At 53.3% G+C, this 19787-nt stretch overlaps 3 protein-coding genes across 3 annotated transcripts; 1 reads left to right on the top strand and 2 right to left on the bottom strand.

Annotated features, from left to right (window-relative positions):
* Positions 1 to 62: 62 nt before the first annotated feature.
* Positions 63 to 10597, top strand: HMBS (hydroxymethylbilane synthase). The gene is made up of 14 exons (XM_075116526.1): positions 63 to 227; positions 318 to 371; positions 2084 to 2156; positions 2877 to 2926; positions 3026 to 3081; positions 4206 to 4283; positions 4607 to 4684; positions 5892 to 5967; positions 6681 to 6794; positions 7125 to 7163; positions 8196 to 8315; positions 8558 to 8611; positions 9245 to 9331; positions 9532 to 10597. The coding sequence occupies exons 1-14, from the start codon at positions 204 to 206 to the stop codon at positions 9703 to 9705; spliced, it is 1077 nt and encodes a 358-aa protein (XP_074972627.1). The 5' UTR covers positions 63 to 203; the 3' UTR covers positions 9706 to 10597.
* A 167-nt stretch (positions 10598 to 10764) lies between these two features.
* H2AX (H2A.X variant histone) lies at positions 10765 to 11371 on the bottom strand. Its single transcript, XM_075116528.1, has one exon. It carries the CDS (start codon positions 11298 to 11300, stop codon positions 10872 to 10874), a length of 429 nt encoding a protein of 142 aa, XP_074972629.1. The 5' UTR covers positions 11301 to 11371; the 3' UTR covers positions 10765 to 10871.
* Positions 11372 to 14332: 2961 nt separating this feature from the next.
* DPAGT1 (dolichyl-phosphate N-acetylglucosaminephosphotransferase 1) lies at positions 14333 to 19775 on the bottom strand. The gene is made up of 9 exons (XM_075116527.1): positions 19345 to 19775; positions 19117 to 19237; positions 18816 to 19029; positions 18156 to 18302; positions 17935 to 18019; positions 17297 to 17485; positions 16666 to 16753; positions 16134 to 16289; positions 14333 to 14929 (listed from the first exon to the last, which is right to left on the bottom strand). The coding sequence occupies exons 1-9, from the start codon at positions 19647 to 19649 to the stop codon at positions 14864 to 14866; spliced, it is 1371 nt and encodes a 456-aa protein (XP_074972628.1). The 5' UTR covers positions 19650 to 19775; the 3' UTR covers positions 14333 to 14863.
* Between the last annotated feature and the right edge of the window lie 12 nt (positions 19776 to 19787).

Here is a 19787-nt window from a genome sequence, read left to right as displayed (position 1 = left end):
GGGCGGGGGCGGGGCCTCTGCGGGCGGGGGCGGGGCCTCCGGATGTACCGCGCCTCTCGGGTGCGCAGAGGGGGGTGGGGCCGCCGGGGGCGTGGTCTCCGGGCTCCCTGAGCGCGGCGCTGACGGGGGCGGCCGGACGTGACGCGCGGGGGCGGGGCTCCGCCATGCAGCGGCGCGAGCAGAGCTGAGGCCGCGGCGGTGCCATGGCCGAGCCGGACGCGGCCGCCGTGAGTCGGGGTCTCGGGGGGGGGGGGCGGGCGGGCGGGCGGGCGATGCTGGCTGCGGGGCGGGAGCTGAGCCCTTTGTTGCCGCCGCAGGGCGAGAACGGCGTGGGCGGCAGAGCGGTCCGCGTGGGCACCCGCCGGAGCCAGGTAGGCGGGCGGCGGACGGCGGGGCTGGGGCGGGAGGGCCGGCCTCGGACCCTGCGGGTGCCGGCGGCCCGGGCCACAGCGGCGGTGGCGGCCCGGCCCGGCCCGGCCCGGCCCGGGGGGAGGTGGCCTGGCACCGCGGCGGCTGCTGCGGGCGCTCCCGCTCAGATACAGGCGGGAGGGGAAGGCTGGGCTCGCTCGGAAGACGCGAGAGCTCCCGCTCTGCGGCTCCCTTCGCGGGACCCCTCGGACGAGCCCTGGCAGCGCCGCCCTGGAGCGCGGGTGGCGGCCGGGCCTGAGCAGCGCGGAGTTCGGGGGCTGAGCGGGCGGGCGCCCTGCGGGGTAGCTGGGCTCCTGCGGCTCTTCCGGGGGGGAAAGACCCCGAGAGCCCAACAGAAACCCCCAACGAGCGATGGCTTCGGCCGGCGCGAAGGACGGGGCAGGGGCGGGCCGGAGATGGAGCGGGTATCTTTGGGCAGCCGCTGGCAGCAGGGAGGAGCAGCGTGGCGAGGGGAGATAAACGTCCTCCGGGCCTTTGTTCTGAGATAATCTCGTTCGTCCCAGCAGCAGGTCCTAGGAAGAACTCTGCGCTTCCAAGCAGGCGTTGCGCCTAGGCGTCAGCGCGGGACTAGCTGTGCGAGCGTACCGTCTCTCCCTGACCTCAGGCTCCTATTTATAAAGGGAGGCAGCTACTTATGCACGTTTTATGTGTAGGGAAACTACCGTCCTGAGAAGAAAGTTAGTTGCCCTGGGCTACGGAGCTCATTAGTGGGAGAAAAGCTGCAACACCTGTGGCTACTCGAGTCTGCTGCCGCTTGTATGTGGGGAACGATCCTCCGCTGGTGTAATTTTGTTTTTATTTTACTTGCTCCTACTGTTCTTATGTAAGGGAACGTCCTTCCTGCACTTCACTGCTTTAAGACCCGTTGCTTGCTGTGTGTGCAGGCCTAAGCTGTTGCTGTTATTCTTGTCCGTAGAACCTCTAAATAGAGTTCTGATCTTACAGAGGGCTGAGGAGCTCATATTTGCTAGTAACTGTGGGTTCTTCCAGCAGGAGAGTGAAAACTTACTGGCTTCTCCCAAAACCCTCAGCATTGGTAAAATTCATACTCTTAAAAAAAGCAGAGGGTCCCAGCGTGCGTTCTGGCTTGTTCTTTCATTACTGAGCAACAGGAGGGTGGTTTTGCTTACCTTTCTGCCCGCTTGCTGACAAGTGGGCGTCTTTCAGCACTCACAACCCGCAGAGGTGAAACCAAGCGGCTCAAAGTTAGGTAGGTAAATGCTGTCTCTGAGTAAGGGCACCAAGGCAGTGTAGAGAAACGGAATTTCCTACTGGGGGACAGCTAGTGACCCTAACAACCCAGCTGGAAGTAGAGCGTGGGAATCCTGACACGCAGTCTTCTGTTCTAGTGGCTCTTCCTAACTTGATAAAATCTTTGATTTGCCTCGTCAGTGCTTGGATCACAGTGGCACTGGACGGGGGGAGGTGTTATTCCACCACTTAGTCCATAAAACAATGCTCTGGTCACTGTAGGATTTCACAAGGTTCAAGGAGTTTGTACCTGTGAGTGATTTTCGTGGGGGCTACGTATTTCTAACGCTTTCGATTTAGAGAACGTAGGGGTCACGCATGCCTGCCCATCGAAGAATGCTCTCTAGCTACTGTGTGGATGGTGTGCTCTTTGTATGGGGCTTTGCTTTCTGCTTTGTTGCAGCTGGCCCGGATCCAGACTGACAGCGTAGTCGAGATGCTCCGTGAGCTATACCCCGATCTCCGCTTTGAGATTGGTAAGTTCTGTTGGATGTTGCTCTAGGGTAGGCGACAGCAGGAGCCAGCCGCTTATCTTTGAGTGCAAGAGGTGTGTGTAGAGTGCTGCCACACGGATGAGGATTGGACCCCGCTTATCTAAGAGTGCTGTCCGAATTCGGTTAGGCTGTGTGGCTGAGCAACTGCTGCTGGTTTCTTCTAGGGGAGGAAGGTGGATTTTGTAAGCTCCTGATGACCGAAGCTCTGAGTGTGTCATGCAGACGGTGTTACGTTGCTCCGTTTGAGAGCCCGGTGTCGCTCTGGCTGCACTCCACTAGGCGTTAGGGATGTTTTCCTGCCTGGGGCTTCAGGAGTTCAACAGCGCAGGAATAATGGTAGCGCAGGAATAATGGTAGCCCAGCCTTGCACTGAAGAGAACTGCTGAGTACCTGTTTACTGGCACTCCAGAGAAACACCATTGGGTCAGCTCTTCCCAAAGCCTGTCCTCTTTCCCCTTGCTCTGTTTTTGAGGACAATGAGGGAAGCCTCAACTTCACTTGCCTTGAGCGCAGCGTATTTCTAGAAGTGAGCTGCTCTTCTATTTATCTTGAGTCTGTGTCACGCAGTAGCTGGTGACGCTGTGCTGCTCCTTACGTGTTACGTTGACGTTTCTGTCGTTACATGTTATGTTGATATTTCCAGTCTGGGCCTACGTGCCCTGACCAAACCTCACCTTTTACTTGTGCTCTCTCCCTGAGCAGTTGCCATGTCAACAACAGGAGACAAGATCTTGGATACAGCACTTTCCAAGGTAAAGGTCATCTTCTTCCTCTACACAGACATTAATTGTGTTTGATGAGGTATTTGCAGATTTTTCTTTCGTGATTCATGTTTCTCTGTTTACGTGTAGATCGGGGAGAAGAGCCTCTTCACCAAAGAGCTGGAAAACGCACTTGAAAGAAATGAGTAAGAGCTCACAGTTTTCCTCCTGGCCTTTGTGGTGCTCTGTGGATGTCTTTGGCTTGCTGCCTATGTGGTCTAGTTTCCTTCTGTTCTGGTAACCCTCTGGCTAAGAAAGCCTTTGATAAGTCATTGTCCTTTCCACCCCCTCCACCCCCTGCCCTTACCCTGGGCTTAGGCCAGGTATTTTGGAGGTTTTGTGTCACTTGCTTGGCCCCAGCTAGGTTTGTGTTGTGGTGGGTTTGGGGTTTTCTCTTCTTTTTTCTTCTTTCTATTCTTTTTCCCTCCCGCGATTTGTGTGTTATTCGTGCATCAGAGAGGATATGACCTCATCTAATTCCTGCTTACGAGTACATTCTTTTAAAAATACTTTGCTTGGTGGTGTTAACATATTCTATAACGTATTCAGTGTTATCACGTTAATGTTTATTAACATACTTGCGTGCTAAATATCCAGGAGCATCGGGCACGGGCAAGTTGTGCTGCTTTCTGGGTAACTTCTTGCTAGAGAAAATCTTCTTTCAGGCAGCTGCTGGAGTAGGACTAGTGCTTTATCCCAAGGAGGGTTTCAGTGGTGCTTATGCGTTAGCTAAAGTCAATTTAAAACGGAAGACATTCTTCTGCATCTCTGGCACATAGGCACGTGCTACTGCATTTTCAAGTAAAGTTGACGAAAAAATAACGGAGACTGAAGCATTTACGATGATGTTTGGCCTTGTAACGAAGTAGATAGCGTTTACTTTGGCTAGCTATTATTTTCAGTTTGAGGCCTAGTACCGGGCAATGTACTGGCTGCATATTGGTGCGACGAGACTCTCCATGGGAATGTCTCCAGCGTCTTCCCCCCGTTCAACCTGATTGTTGTAACATGTCTTGCATCGCTGCTGGGATGAAGGCGTTGCCTTAATTTTACAGATGGGAAAGGAGAGACAGAGAAAGGTGACGTGGCTTTTCTGGAGTAACACTAGAATTCTATAGTAATTCTGGCCATGGAATCCTGAAATGCCTCCCTGTTTTCCGTATTAATTCCCAGGGTGAATTCCAGTTGTCTGCCCATGACCTGCAGGCCTCTGGTAGGTACTGCCTGAGCTCAAGCTTTTGTTCAGCAATTACTGTCCTCTAATTTTTAGAGTTGATCTCGTGGTTCACTCCTTGAAGGATCTGCCGACTTCTCTTCCTCCCGGCTTTACCATCGGCGCTGTCTGCAAGTAAGTGTAGGCGTGAGGCTTGATTCTCCAAGGCATTTATATTTTACAGCGTTGGTAACAGTAGGAAAGCTATGGCAGCTCAGGTCCTTCTAGGTGTTCAAAGTTTGACTATCTTCTGATTAATCTCTGAAACAGTGGAAACACTAGAGCTGTCCTGGTGTTCCGTAGCCAGCAGGTTTGCTGGAAATTCTTGCTTTTACTGTGATGATGGGGTATTTTGGAGCCAGGGGCGATTCCTCTGGGGACTGATAGCAGAACTGTTAGGCTCAACGGCCTTCTGTTAAATGGCGTGTCAGCCGTTCTGCACTTGTGTTATTTTGCAGGAGGGAAAACCCACTTGACGCTGTTGTCTTTCATCCCAAAAACTCTGGGAAAACACTGAGCCTTCTTCCTGAAAAGAGGTGAGTGGGGAGAGGAAGGGGAAGACAGTCAGGTGTGGAAATGGAAGGGAGGATTACTTCCCAGCAGCAAGTCCGTGAACTCCTTGCCTTGTCCTGTAGTGGTTTTATGCGCTGCCTTCCATTAGCTTTCCTTAGACATTACACCGAGCCCACTTGCCGAAAAGGGCAATGCTGTCTCATGGGAGTGCTGCACCCCGACTGAGGTCGGGTGTCGCGAGCCGCCCTTAAGTTTCAGTCCTTTCTCAAGTTAGACACTTTCTCCTCGCCATCTCCAGAATGAATTCCTGCTCCTTTGCGTTGTGCTCACTGCAGGGGAATGCCTGCAATGCAGGCAGGGTGTCCGGTGCAGTATTTTAGCTTGCATGGGCCTGAACTATGCTGCTCTTCTCACCCAGCCAGTTCTGGTTTCTTTGGTTTTTTGACATCGCTTCCTTACGGTTCTGCTGGGAGCACAAGCAGTTTCGCTGCTTTGAATTACCTGCCTTTTCACAGAGGTTACTGGAGTCTCTTGTCTCTGAGATAGGTGAGTGAAATTACTCAGATTAAGGTAACTATTAGAAAGATCCCCCCTCGCCCCCCATGTTAAAGTAAAAGAAATAAACCAGCTGTGACGCAAACAGACACTCGTGCTTCTGCGCGTCCGGATAGCAGGAAAATCACGTCTGGTTTAGGTTCCAGGGTACCAGGAAAAGTCAATAGCATGCACCTCTGGAAAGGAAGTGCTTACTGCTCCGACTGGCAGCTTTCTGTGCTTTCCAGTTACACTCCCTGCTCTTTCCAAACATTCTCCTCCCACTGCGTTTCTGTCATTGATGAAGTCCCTCTGTTTTAGTAACTTCAGTTGGCTGGCTGCATCTGGTACAGTTTGAGGCAGCCGAGTCCTTTTTTTTCTGTGACAAGTGCTGGGGTCTTTAAATGAGGTTTCGTCAGCCCTTGACCATGGCGAGGGGCCGCCCTCTAGAAGCATCTCCTGTAAGTTGGTTGCTTGCGTGTGGCTCGCCTACATCTAGCTTTGGCCAGGCTTTATGCTAAACCTCCTAGAGTGCTTTCCTTTCTTCTAAGGAGAGAGAAATCATTGGCAGGTTCTTGGATCTTCGCTTCAGTTAAAAAAGAAAAACAAAAAACAGATATGTTTTTTTGAAAGTTGTGACGTATCTGGGGCTGGAGGTGAGCGTTCCGGACTTCACTGATTTTGTTTTCCCCACAGTGTGATTGGAACCAGTTCGCTTCGGAGAGCAGCCCAGCTCAAAAAGAAGTTCCCTCAGTTAGAATTCAGGGATATTGTATCCTTTCCTGGCAGAATGTGGGAGCTGGGTAAAGCTGCAAGCAGGAGAATATAATTTAATGCGAAATCTAGAATCGAGGCTGACTTACGCCACCTGACCTACAAGAATAAACTGCCTCCTCAACAGCTGCTCTCCACTACTTTCCTCTGAGAGGGGCGTGTAGCGTACCAGAGCCCATCCTGTCCTCCTGCTTTCTCACGAGGCTGTAAAGAAGGGGCCGACCTCAATCTAGCTGAGATCCGGCACACGGATGAATTTTACCTTAAGCAGTGTTTGGAAAAACTGCTGGATGGGTGCCTACCGTTGTGTTTGTCGCAGTGTTGTGGCCGAATGCCGTCTGGTTCCTGCTGCCCCGGGGTGCGATTTGGGCCGCTGAGCTAGTGGTAAAAGGCGCCGTTGCTTCGGTCCTGGTCACCTCGTTCCCTGCTGTGCAAACGGCGTTGGTGCCCGGCGTTAATGCTGTACTGAAATGCCAAGGGTATCTTTCGAGAGTCAGTGCTTGGATTAATGTTCCGTAATGCTTGGCAAAATTCTACTTAAAGAAAAAAACTGCCTGTATTTAACACTTCTTTCAGGACGGTGCTCTCACTGAGTCTCGCTCGGAGGCCGTTGGATTCCTTACATTCCCTAAACGCACTCAAGTGAATGTTAAGCGGTTATAGGACTGTTTGCCTGCTTTTTTTTTTATGCTTGCTTAACCACTTCTCCAGAGAGGGAATTTGAATACCCGCTTAAAGAAGCTAGATGAGAAGGAAGACTTCAGTGCCATCATCCTGGCTGCTGCTGGGCTGAAGAGAATGGGCTGGGAGAATCGCATCGGCCAGGTAAGGGACAGCAAAGCAGAAAATGCCACTCTGCTGAACCGTCGCCGCTTGCCGGTCAGACCTTGCGGCTGTCCCGTCGAAGGTGAACGTGCCTTCTGCCGAATCCATTGCCACGGTAGCTCGTGATTTGGTGCACGTCAGGGAGAATTTTGCTGGGTTTTGGGTAATTTTTGGTTGGTTGGGTTTGTTTTCTTTGTACAGAAATGTATACATTTCTGGCACAAAAGGCACAGTATCACTTGATGTTAGAGGTGAGCATAGAATTTGGCTCTCGCTTCCTATATCCTGGACAGCACAGCTTGATGTAACTCTGGTTTTGCTTTCTTCCAGCTCCTAAGCCCTGAAGACTGTCTGTACGCTGTTGGACAGGTGCGTTACGACTTCTGTATCTTGGCCCGCGCTGCATGTTGAAAGCCGGCCGCAGTACGACGTGTCAGAGTACTTAATCTCGCTGCATGCTTCTTGTATGTTCGTTGCCAAAGAACTGCTCCGTCGATCGTTTTTGTTGGCCGTTAGGCTGTTTTAGGTGCAGCTTGCGGGAAGAACGGTAGTCGGGTCTGTTACCTGGTGCGGCGGGGGCTGATCTCCGTCAGTGGTGGGTAACGCGTGGCACAACTACGCCGGGCAGACGTGGGGCGGGCTTCGTCAGGGCCGCTGTTGTGTGGTGCTGGGATAGTTGTGCAGAGCCGCTGCAGCACCTTTGCCGTGTCCTAATGCCTGTAGGGTGGAGCTGAAACACCTGTCCTGGCACGCGTTCTTGGTGCGCTTGTTTCTAGGCAGGCAAACTGTTCTAGCCCGCGCCGGCCGGCTGGCTGAGTTTACGCACTGTTGCGCCGTCGGCATCAAACTTGCTAAACCCGAGCTGGCTAGGCGTTAGTGATTGCAAGTGACGAATCTGCAAACTGAGCCTGAAATAGTGACTTTGGACCGTGCATTTCTCGGCTACCGTGCAGTGCCTTCCCGCCGCCCCTGTCTCGTTTCCAGTTCAGGAAAGAATTATTTTGTCACCGTTACTCATTCAGCACTTGATCTTTATCTTGAGAAAAGGTTGGGAAGCTTGGATGTATCCGGCCTTCTCATCACGAAGGGACATTGGGATGGGTGCTTCTATACATGCAGTCATAACTGAGATAGCGTAACTGCTTGAGATGACAGCACGACACGAGCGCTTGCCTGAATTAAGTTCTGATTGTCCCTTCACAGCAGCTGCTGCAGGATGTCTCTGCAACCAGTGGATTGTTTTGCCGTTAATTTCTGTAAGCGTCTAAACAACACTCCCTTAGTGAAGTGCGTCCAAGCTCTGAGCTCCGATTCATGACCGATGCCGAAGGCGCACAGAGATGCATGAAGTTGAGGAATTATGATGATGGTTATGTTGTGTGTTTCTCTTTCTTCATCTAGGGTGCCTTAGCAGTGGAAGTTCGCGCCAAAGACCAAGAGATACTGAATATGGTCTCTGCCCTGCATGATGCAGACACCGTGTTATGCTGCATTGCTGAGAGAGCCTTTATGAAACGTTTGGTAGGTGTGGCACCCTTGCTCTTCCACCTGCAGTGGTAAATACTGCTCTGCTAGCTGGCCTGACGCCGTAGCGTGGGAAATCTGTTACGCTTTCTTAAAACTGCGAAATAGAGATAATTTCTGAATTGAGAAGGGCCTGGAAAGCAATAGGCGGGGTTGCGTGCGGCCGAAACTTTTCAGAGGCCTCCGATTTCAACAGTAGGCTGGGTAGGAGCGTCAGTGTTGGCTGCTTTCTGTTTTAGGAGGGTGGATGTAGCGTCCCTGTCGCCGTCAACACCATGCTGAAAGATGGCCAGGTGAGGACTACGTTGTATTTATCTGGGGTTATTTCTGAACGCCTATTCCAGTGTGTGTGTGTGTTCCCTGAAGGTAACTCTAGTAGATATTGTTATAGCTGCTCAGGGCAGGTAGGCGCCTGACTCGAGCCTTACAGCTTTGTGTCCAAAGCAGCAGTATGAGCAGCTCAGTCTTCTAGAAAATGCCCTTCTAGCTTCCTACCAAGGGCAGGAATTCCTACCAAATCCCCTCCTGCCCTTTCTTTAGACGTAGTGTTGCCCCAAGATCTGAGTGTCTCGCTTCTGACCCCAGAAAATCAGTGTTTTTACACAATGGAGTGAGATTAAGGAGGTGGGAAGCTAGAAAAAAGTTCTGCTTTTTCCTTGGGAAGTTGCATCTTCCCTAACGGAGTGCTTTCCTGATAGTTGTGTTGTACTGCCATTCTGCTCATTCCCCCGGACTACAAAAGCCTTCCCTCCAGATTTCATACTTTCATAGTTTCATCTAAATCTGTGTGTATGTAGGTTTTGTTGGGTTGGTGGTTTTGGTTTTTTGTGTTCTGTTTTTTTTTTTTTTAAAAAAAGAAATGGCATAACTGGCTTTCTGCCTGTTTGTTTGACGTAGCGCTAATCCTTTCTGTGTGTCTTTCCAAGCTGTATTTGACCGGAGCAGTCTACAGTTTGGATGGATCGGATAGCTTGAAGGAGACCATGCAGACCAGCGTTAATTATCCCCAACAGGTACGTGAACCCAGGTGGGTTCAGAATCCAATCCTGAAGCTGAATGAAAAAACCAGACCTTTTGAAACCTATTGCTTTCAGTCTGGTTCCTGGGAAAGTGCTGTTCTTGGGGCTCCTCAGACCACTGGTTTTACCCCCTTTCCACATAATCCTTGCCCGCTCCTTCCCACTGCCTTACCTGCAGGTGTTTATATTCACAGACTGAAGATGGACCGAACGATGATGCGCAGCACGTTGGCATCACAGCCAAGAACGTCCCTGCTCAGGCCCAGGAAGCTGCAGAGAACCTTGGTGTGCAACTAGCTAGTCTACTCCTGAGCAAGGGAGCTAAGCATATCCTCAGCGTGGCGAGGCAGCTCAACGATGCCCGCTGAGCCTGTGCGGGGCTCGGCACAATTGCTACAACTCGAGCGAGCTGTCGCAGCTGCGCTGTCATCCTCCTTCGGAGGAAGGGATTTATTTAAATGTTGGCACTGGTCTTATCTGATGTTTGGGTGCAAAAACTTGAAATTCGAGGCTGACTCACTCGAGTAGTTTATGCTGTTCAGGGTTTTCATCCCTCTGCATTTCTCTAAATTGCAAAGCGGCTCTTCAAAGTTTTTTTTTTTTTAATAATTTTTGTAGCTAGGAAGGTTAAAAAATAATCTTTAAGCATTCTCCTGTTCCATTTAGGAACAAGCACTTGTTACAGATTATAATCGCACTCAACTGTGGTGGTGCTAAAGCGCTGTACTGTGCTGACAGTACTGAAGTATTTTCTGTAGTCATTAATATTATTTGGGAATAAGAGAAAGAAGTCTAAGAGGAGGATGTTAATAGGCCCTTAATACCAGGTTCCTTGCGGTAAAGCAGCACAGGTGCCACATCTGCCATAGGCCTTGATTAAGGCAAGACATTAAGTTTTCAGTTACCAGGTGCAGAGAGGCTGGTAACAACTTAGGAGCTCAGTGGGCAGCCAGCCCCATTTCCCTTGCACCCTTGTCTAAAAGGGTCGATTGGAGATGCTCATCTACACCAGCCATCAGGGAGCTGAAGAGGAAGCCTAAATTTGGGCTACTGTGCCTTTCTGCAAGCGTTAGCCCTCTTACTGCGGCTCCTTGCACTCACTCCGGGGCTGCTGGTCTCAGCAGGCCTCGGGCATCACAGTGCCTTGTAGAAACACTGAAAGGGCACCTTACTGGGGTGCGGGGTTGCAAACGAAGCGTCATTTATTCTCTATGCAAAGTCTGCCGAATGTAACATGATAAACACAAGAGATGATAAGCACCCCAGCGTGAGTGTAAGTCTTTACAGAGCAGCTCTTCGGTCCGCGGCCTTTCCAAGTGGCCTGGGACGGGCGGTTCTTCGCCGCCATCGCCGTGGCCCGCCGGCGCGGCCCCGCCCCCGCGCACGACGGCGGGACGGAGCCCCCCCCCTCCCCCCCCGCCCGCCATTCCGGTCCTCCGGTCCCGCCCCGCGGATCGCAGCTCTCCCGGTGAGCAATGGGGGTGGCCCTGAAAAGGGCCTTTGTGGCGCCGGGGTGGCCGGGAGGCAGGCCGCCCTAGTACTCCTGCGACTGCTGCCCGCCGCCCTTCTTGCCGGCCTTGGCGGGGCCGGTGGCTCCGCCGGTCTTCTTGGGCAGCAGCACGGCCTGGATGTTGGGCAGGACGCCGCCCTGCGCGATGGTGACGCCGCCCAGCAGCTTGTTGAGCTCCTCGTCGTTGCGCACCGCCAGCTGCAGGTGCCGGGGGATGATCCGCGTCTTCTTGTTGTCGCGGGCCGCGTTGCCCGCCAGCTCCAGGATCTCGGCCGTCAGGTATTCCAGCACGGCCGCCAGGTACACCGGGGCGCCGGCCCCGACCCGCTCCGCGTAGTGCCCGCGCCGCAGCAGCCGGTGGACGCGCCCGACCGGGAACTGCAGCCCGGCCCGGGAGGAGCGAGACTTGGCCTTCGCTCGGGCCTTACCGCCGCTCTTGCCGCGGCCGGACATGGCACCTGGCGACGCGGCGGGCGCGATCCTCTCTGCCCGGAGCGCTGCGGCGGAGTAAGGCAGCAGGCCCCGCGCGCAGCCCTTTTATAGCCTTCCGCAAAGTAGGGCTCCGCTCATTGGGTGGTGCGGCCGCGCGTCCCTATTGGTGCGTCCGCCGAAAGAAGCTTTTCGCTGATTGGTCATCCGCGCGATGCCACCGCGCTTGCCCCGAGCCTATTGGCAGTGGGGAGCGGCCAGTAAGAAGGTAGGGCGCCAAATTCAAATCGCGGGCGGCGGTTGGTGCGGCCCGGCGCCGCCGGGGCGGGGGATGTGCGTGTCTGTGAGGCGGTTATGGTTCCCGCCGGGGCGGCCCCGGCTCGTCAGGGGCCTGCGGCCGGGCTGGGAGTGGCCGCGGGCCTGCGTTGGCTGCATTCGGGGTGAGTGGGCCTTCCCGCGTGGAGCCCCTCACGCCTCCCGCCCGCCCACCCGCGGGCAGGCAGAGCGCCTGTTGAGCGGGGCTGCCGCTCCTGACTAACAGGAGGCAGCAGTGCCGCAGGGTTGGCTCTGCGTGAGGAGCTTTGGCTGTGCTACTGGTATCCCTCAGAAAAGGGATATTTTTTATTTTTCCGCTACAGCCATGACAATGAAGTACGTGAGCCTGGCAAAACAGAAGTTGAGGGCCAGAGACAGAAACTAAGAGACAGGGAAGCACTTGTTTTAAGACTATATCCTTGAGGAGAGCTGAGAGACTGATCAAAACAAACATCCTGCCTTAGAAGATGCTGAGAAGGGGGTGATAAAGTGTGTAGTCAAGAACAACAACTGATTGGGTTGTAGATAAGAAGTAAAACAAAGTGCCTATTAGAGGAACTATCTTCGTTATAATACAAAAAATCAGGCCCATAGGCCAGGAACCACCCCCCCCCCCCCTTGTAAATCCCTTAATCTATGAGCATATGTGGTAAATTGAAACTGAGCTGTACCTTTATATGGAACCGATAAAGAAATTAACCAGTCACTAGCTGAGGCGTGTGAATATTACCTGTGACTGACACATTTAACTGTATAAATGCCTTGTAGTTTCTCGGTGCGGAGTGCAGCTTTGTAGCTTACCACCTAGCACCCATCTTTGTGCAAAAATGACTTGAATAAAATACCCTCGCTCAGTGTGTATTTTGGCATTCTGCACACCAGATGAACGAACCCGCTTCTTGGGATAACAGTATCTCTAGGCCGTGTGTGTGAGGGCCGGCTACAGTAACCTGGAGGGGCTGCAGGGTGACAACAGGCGAGGCACCCCAATGACCTAACCGGCGTGGTGCCGCCCCAGCTGCGCTGCTCCCAGGGCTTTCTGAGGAGCGGGGTTGGCCCCCGGGCCCTGCTCTTGGCTTGGCTCCCCTCCAGAGTGGCACAGCGGGCTCCTGGGACGCCTGCAGACTGAGGAGGATCCCCTCCTGTAGGGGTGTGGGGCTTATGGTGGCCTACAGCAGGGATGGCATTCAGGGATGTGTAAAACCTACCGGGAGAGCCTTTTTAGGGGATCGTGGGGACATGTGAGATGCATTATGGGTTGTTTAAGGGAAGCACCGAAGGTGGGGAAGGAGTCAAAGTGGACTGTGAGGAAAAACCACACGACTGTTGAAGGAGACGCAGGGTGAAGAAGGTGGTGGTGTGTGAACATGTTGCTGATTGGTAGCCTTTATCTCTGCAGTCTGTCCTGTCTTGCTGAGCTCCGCTTCTAGCTTTTTCCCAGCATGAGGGAACTGTGCCTAGGTACACCTGGAGGTCTAAGCACCAGCAACCGGTGTCAGGCCACGGGTCAGAGGGACCAGTGGTACCAACACATGGGACAAACCAGAGCACGTGCAGTAGGGGGCTGGGGCTAGGGTGGAATGCCAGCGCGTGCGACTGCTAGCGAAGCAGCCAGGCTAGTGAGCGAGTAGGCTAACGGGCTTTGGAGCCAGGTATCTGGGATGGTATACGGGAGAGATCGGGGTCGGCGGGTTGCTTACTGGAGGTGGGTCTGCGCCAGCTTTTTGGAGAAAACAGGGTGGGTGTCTGAGAGTCGGCCACTGGAAGGCCATACGTCAGATCAGCTAGCAGAGAGATTAAGTTCTCCCTCTCCCCCTCTCTCGGTGAGAAGATTTGAGTAAGAGCAAGCAGAGTAGTACTGCGGACCTTGGGTGTCCGTGTGCCCCGGTGCCTGGAGATCCAGCAGCTAGCTACTGGACAGACTGAGCATTTAGGGCCAGCTACTGAAGGGACTCATCATGTTTTTGTGTGTGTTTATACGTACACATTTATATGACTCTGCTCTACTAGCAGAGCTCCAAACTGATCAGCTGGGAGAGGAGGAAGAGGAGTCGGTCACTTGTACCATTCGCATTTGAGTGCCGCGCGTTAGATTCTGCGTTGATCACTGTCGCTGGACAGGTGCATTTTTTGCCTACCAAGAATACAGTCCCAGCCTCGCTACGCTCTGGACTTGGGTGTGGGGAAGCACGGCAGCCTTACATCTATTCAGGTACCAGACTCAGCAACTTCTGCTGTCACCCATCTCAGCGTCCCTGCCTTTGCTGTTGCGTATTTCGCTTTTCGCTCCTGTTAATCTCACGCAGCCTCTTTAACCTGGTACTCCAATGGCTGTTATGTGTTTTTCTGGCAGGTAGGTAGCAATTCTGTGGTGAACTATGGTGCCAGATATGGCTACATGGCTAACGAGTTGTATTTAAGGAAAAGGTAATTGCGGCCTGCAGGGTCTTAGTTCTGTGTTAATCTAAGGCTTTTACCGATGACCTCTGTTACGCAAGGACACAGCGATCCTTACTCTGCTAGCCTGTTCCAAATGTGTCCTATTCCACGAAGGCAGGCGGGCGATAAAGATGTTTGGAAATAAAAGCCCTCCGGTGGGCATGTTCCTGGTAGCTGCGAAAGAGGAGGGAATCTACTGCAGAAGTGATCAGCCCCGCAGCAGGGCGGGAGGCCGCAGAGTTGTAGTGCGTCACCTAGTCTCGCTGCATGTCGATATTCTCGAGGCAAAGCACTGAAGGGGAATGGGTACCATGACTTATTTTATTCTCAGAGCGCTCTGAGTTTTGGGTATGGTTTATAACACGTTACTCTATGTCCACGGACCAAAGGCAGGATTGGAGAAACCAGGAGAGGATTCTGGTTTACTTGTTCTGCTGTCAGAGTCTCAGAGAAATTGAAGGTCCTGTTTTCTCTCTCAGGGAACAGCAACACGCTTGTTAGGACAGGGATTTAATCTCTCCCACTTTCCCTAAGAGCTGTGGGTAAACATTTGGGTCGTTTACTGCCCCTCCGAAAGGCATTCCCAGTAATGATGATGTCCAAGAAGCAGTGAATCTTTTCTGTCAGTAGAATCAGACAAAAGCCTTCTGTGCGCACACACACAAAAACGATTACAGTTCACGGTGGCCTGTGCAGAGTTGTTGTTTGCGCGCCGACAGGTGGCCCGAGGTTTTCTCAGAGGGGCCTGAGTAGGACCGGTTGAATCATTTGGTCAGCAACTGGGGAAAACTGGCCGGCAGGTGCAACTCTTTCCCCGCTCCCCAATGGCACGGTCAGACATCATAAAACAAGCGCACTAGTTGGTACCGGATAGAAAATGCCATCACGCTGCCCAGGACCTAGGTAAAAATCAGACAGACTACAGAAATGCTATAGTGTGAAATAGTTTACAGGCTGGCAGGCTCCTCCTTTCCAGATGGATTTGCTACTCTTTCTGGCATGCCTTGTTTCACTAAATGACACCGTTTAGGCTAAGTTTTTTAGGTACAGGAGGATGAAAGGCAGAGGCCTAGCCAAAGGCCTCAGTTCCGTCTCTGAGAATCACAGTTATGCTCAGGAGATTTTTGTGCGTGCCTGCGCACAGTTACAATCTGAGCACCAAGCGGACCGGTGAAAGGTTGGGAACAACTCTTTCTTTCTTAAGGAGCCTATATTATAACATAAACCATATGGTTTGTCAGGAAAAAATACCTCAGGTCAAAGGTGCAAGTCAGCATCCTTACAAGAAGGCGCTGCCTAGACTCCTCTGTTGTGAGTGGGCCCAAGATCATGCGGTATGCGCCTCCCATCCTCTCCCATCCCCGATGCGGTCTGCCTAAGCCCTGTCCGGTTCCAGGTTCGTTTGTTGGAAGGCCTTCCTCCTGAATGGGAATTTGGCTAAGTGACCCTTCTCTTTCCTAAGAAGGGCCTCTGACCTCTGATGTGAGGATGACAAAAGAATTTCATCGTGGGCAGCTAAGCAACGCAGGCCTTGCCAAATGCAGTGTTTCTACTATGGTACGCACGAGCGCTCACGTGCCGAGTAGAGGTAGTGGCAATTCTGTGAGGCGCTTTCTCCTCGTGCTCTAGGTTTCTTCAAAATGCTCTTGCACCCCGCCCCGATTCCAGATACCACTGAGCTGCATGCCCCACTTAAGCGAGTCCGCCAGCTGGAGAGAACTCTGGGACCGTGTTATTTGGGATGACCGAAAAACAGGAACGTGGAAAAGGCTGTATCGGGTCAGAGCGACAAGGCACTCTGCTTTCCTCATGTTTTCCCAGCATCCAGCGACTCGTGCCTTGGGAATCTTCTCAAGATAACCTAGGGACCTTGAGTTTATTAGCTCTCCATCAACGGGGAGGGGCCGGGGTGGGGGATGGGGGGGAGGAATCTGCTTCCTCCTGGAGCTGTGTAAACCTGTTCTCCTCAAGTTCCACAGCTCAGCTGCATCTTATGTGAACAGCATGATACTTTACTTCCCCCCTTCCCCCGAAACTCGAGACTGCTTTCGATCTGTTTCTATTGCAGAGGACACTTTCTGCCAGAGGAACCGTTTGTCTGACCTGAATGAGTAGCAACAGGAGAGTAAGATTTCGCTCATGGGTAGGTCCGACCAGCTTTATAACAAAGTTAATAAGTGTCATGTTATTGCACTCGGTGTATTCGCCATCTTCATCTGTTCCACTCCTCACATCTACGATGTGTAAGATTTTGACGGCCTGCAGAAAGAAATATTGCACGCTGTTTCACCAGGGACCCTTGGGGCTCACCGGACTTTTTTTCCGAGACCCCTTTAGCTGTACCATCCCTGAAGCCTGGCTCATGCTCCTACTGAAAAGACAGGACAGGCTTACGATGGTCCTTGGACACCGCTACGCGTGGTCGTTCTGAAAGACTCATTAGGAACCCGATCGAGTGACCGTGAGGGATGGTGACAGGCTAAGCTGAATATTTGCTTCTGGATCTGAGCCAGGAAATGACCAGCGAACCCAGGAGTTCCGCATTCCCTCCCATCCCTCTCGCGTTTGATCATCCTTTCGCGTTTGATCACCGCCTCAGAATGTGCCTGTATTTTGAATGTTTCCCGAGTATTACCTTCAGGATATTTGTTCCCAGGGCAGAGAGGCTCTTAGTTTTGAATTTGGAGTAGCTCATCTCCAACTTCCCCGTGCTGGGATTGAGCCTAAAAGAAACAGTAATGCTTTAGTCCAGATAGAGCAAGGAGACAGCAAGCTCCGTGTAAGCAGACTTAGATCCCTAGCCGAGTAGTTGAGAAAGAAATCCAGTGGTGGAAAAAGCAGGAATAATCCAATATGCTGTTTGGTTGCTGACTGGGGCTAAACCACGACAACGCTTAACGACAGCTTGCCGATACGCAGCCCCTCAGAATGCTTGCTGCTAGGAACTCTTAGCAGATCCCACCACAATAGCATGAAGAGGCGTGTAGCAATTTCTCTCACTCTTGTAGTTGAGAAGAATCATATTCTAACATTGTTAAAAATCACTCTCTTGTATCTGGGGAGGGGCAGAGCGGTCAGGAAAGTTAACTTCTTAGAGAAACCTCTACCGCAGGGCTTGGCCGTAGCTGGCAGAGCGAGCCAGCTGTTGACTATAAAACATACTTTGATGGCTTTTCCAAAGCGCGCCTACAACCAACTTTCTCAGCTGGTGTCAGAGGTAACAGGCACGATCTGTGGTACTGTTATAGGTCACTTGGGTACATTACCTCGGCAGCCGGTGACGGGGACAAGGAATGACATGGAAGAGTTGAGGCAATGAGTAGAGGAAGTTGAGCACTTGGGGGATGAAAAAAAGCAGCATTGTTTTGCTGAAGTGCCCCAAGATCCCCACCACGGCGAAAGTCATGCCAGCAAAGTAGCAGAAGGTGTCCCCAACGAACGCTCGAGATGGGTACCTGCATGTCACAGGGCAAAAAAAAGCAAAGGTCTATCACGACTACTGTTGCTGTGGTAATGATTTTATAGCCACTGAAGGTGTTCCCACGGGGCAGGTCAGGGACCAGGAGGGAACTGCAGCAGATCTATGCAGTAAAAACAACGATCAAAGGTATTTACGCTAAGAACTGCGGGACTGGGACATGCAACCTGAGTTGCGGAGCATGCAGTGTGAAAAAACAGCTAGCGAGACACGAGGAAGGAGCGTATTCAGGGCACTTTGGTGAGCCGGCATGACCAGAATTGTGTTACCACAGCGTCGATGCTTTGCGCTCTTGATTCTGGCCGGAAGCCTGTCCCTGCCCCGGCGTCCCACCTGCATGTCGGTAAGTGGCTTTGTTTGTTTGAAAAGGGAGAAAGGACAGGGAAAGAACATTTCAGAAGAAGCTCTGAATGTCTATCCTCTTACCAGTTGTGGTAAAACAGCCCCAGTGTGGTGAAAAAAAAGGGAATCATGAAGTAGAGAGAAAAAATGTGATCGTCTTGATAATCTCCTGTAGAAAAAAGAAAATAAAATGTGTTTGTAACAGGACAGGACTGGTTGATTTTTAGTAATGCCAGATATTGAAACCTGGGATTCTGTCTCCTTTTGCTTTTTGTGCCCGCAAACATATGCGTTATCTTCCTTACCGTTTAACTCTGCGATGTTGAACACTATAATGGAAGCAGCTATCACCAGAGACTGCCCTGCCTCGATTCCATTAATTCCAGCGAGAATGTTGATGGCGTTGGTGCAGAACACTGCTAGCATGCCCATGTACACGTAGTAGAGGATACCTGCGGATCAGAGCGAGCCGAGTGCGTTAGCATTTGCGGGCGAAGCAGGCCCCAGCCTGACGGACCGAAGCTCTCGCTTCCCACTTCATACAACGGCCTGTTGCCCAGCGACCTCGGTGAGTTTTGCTATCGGTAGCTTACTAATAAATTGCTTCCTCCTCTGTGAATCAGCCGTCACACGTGCGCGTATGTACAACGCAGCATACCCTTGCGACACGGCTGCGGACCGTAGCCCTCTGTGTCTGTCCTTTGGTTGCTCTGGTGTCAGCAGCCGAGCGCCACCTGCGCCTGGTGCCCTGCCCTGTAGCCGTAAACATGGAAGAACGACCGCTGCCTGGCTACGTGCAGCAGAGCGGGTGCTGGGTTTCTGCATCATCTTTCTAGCCTCGTATTTAGCGGGTGGAGTTGTGCCCCTCTCACCGGTCGCTTGACCAAGCCCTTTGCGCGTTCCCTCCGCGGCACTGCGTGCCGTCGGCAAGCCCTTCCGCTGCTTCCCAGCGATTTGTGGCTTACCCAGGTCCAGGTGCATGCCCAGCAGCACCCGGAAGGGCTTAGGCACCACGATGGTCGTGTTCCCAAAGTTGGTGAAGTAAACCATGAGCAGCGGGAGGGAAGCCATGGTAGGAAGAAGGAGCTTGTGGCGCCAGCGCAGGTTCAGAACGTCATCCGCAAAGCCCAGGAAGATCATGCAGCAGATGGCGAGGAGCGAACCGATGAGCTCCACAAACTGCAGGCGACAGGAAGGAGGACCCCGGTCACCGGTGGCTGCTCGCCGCCGGCACCCGCCGCGGCCCTGGTGCCGGGCCGGCCTCACCTCGTCGTGGGGGAAGGCTGCGCACTGCTCCTCCACGAAGCACCTCAGGAAGGGCACGGGGATGAAGCAGAAGAGGATGATGAGGAAGACAGCCCCGCTGATCACGCCCTGTGCCTCGGGGCTGAAAGGCAGGTAAGGCGGGGGGGGGGGGTGTGTCAGCCCGGCCGGTGCCCGTCGCGTTGCCGGTCCCCCTCCCGGTGCCGGTGTGGCGGGGGCAGCGCTACTCACACGGGCCGCCGTGAGGCCTTGTTGAGGTCTTCCCCGAAGAGCCGCGCGGCGAGGAAGTGGTCCTTGAAGGCCGGGATCAGCGTGACCGTGGCCGCGAAGCCCAGCAGCGACCCGCCGAGGTTGATGAGGAGGGGGACGGCGGGCCAGGCCGCCATGGCCGCGGCCAAGGGCACGGAGCGAGGCCGGGAGCCGAGCGCCGCCCGCCACCGCCGAACGCCGCGCGTTTCCAGCCGGACGCCAGAGGGGAAACACCGGATGGGCGGGCGCCCGGCGGCGGCGGGGAGCGCCATCTTTGGCCCTGGCATGGGCCGCTGAGCGGCGCGGGGGACGCGTTGGGCTGCGCTGAGGGCGTGCGTGAACGCCGGCGCCCGGCGCTGGAGTCCGCGCGGGCCCTGCGGAGCTGAGCTCCCCGCGCGGGGAGCGGCGCTTGCCCCGGCCGGGGG

This window comes from Phalacrocorax aristotelis, chromosome 22, assembly GCF_949628215.1.
Source record: "Phalacrocorax aristotelis chromosome 22, bGulAri2.1, whole genome shotgun sequence".
In the NCBI taxonomy this organism is placed as follows: Eukaryota; Metazoa; Chordata; class Aves; order Suliformes; family Phalacrocoracidae; genus Phalacrocorax; species Phalacrocorax aristotelis.
The sequence above is the reverse complement of the archived record's forward strand: the minus strand, read 5'-3'. Positions and strand labels throughout refer to the sequence as shown.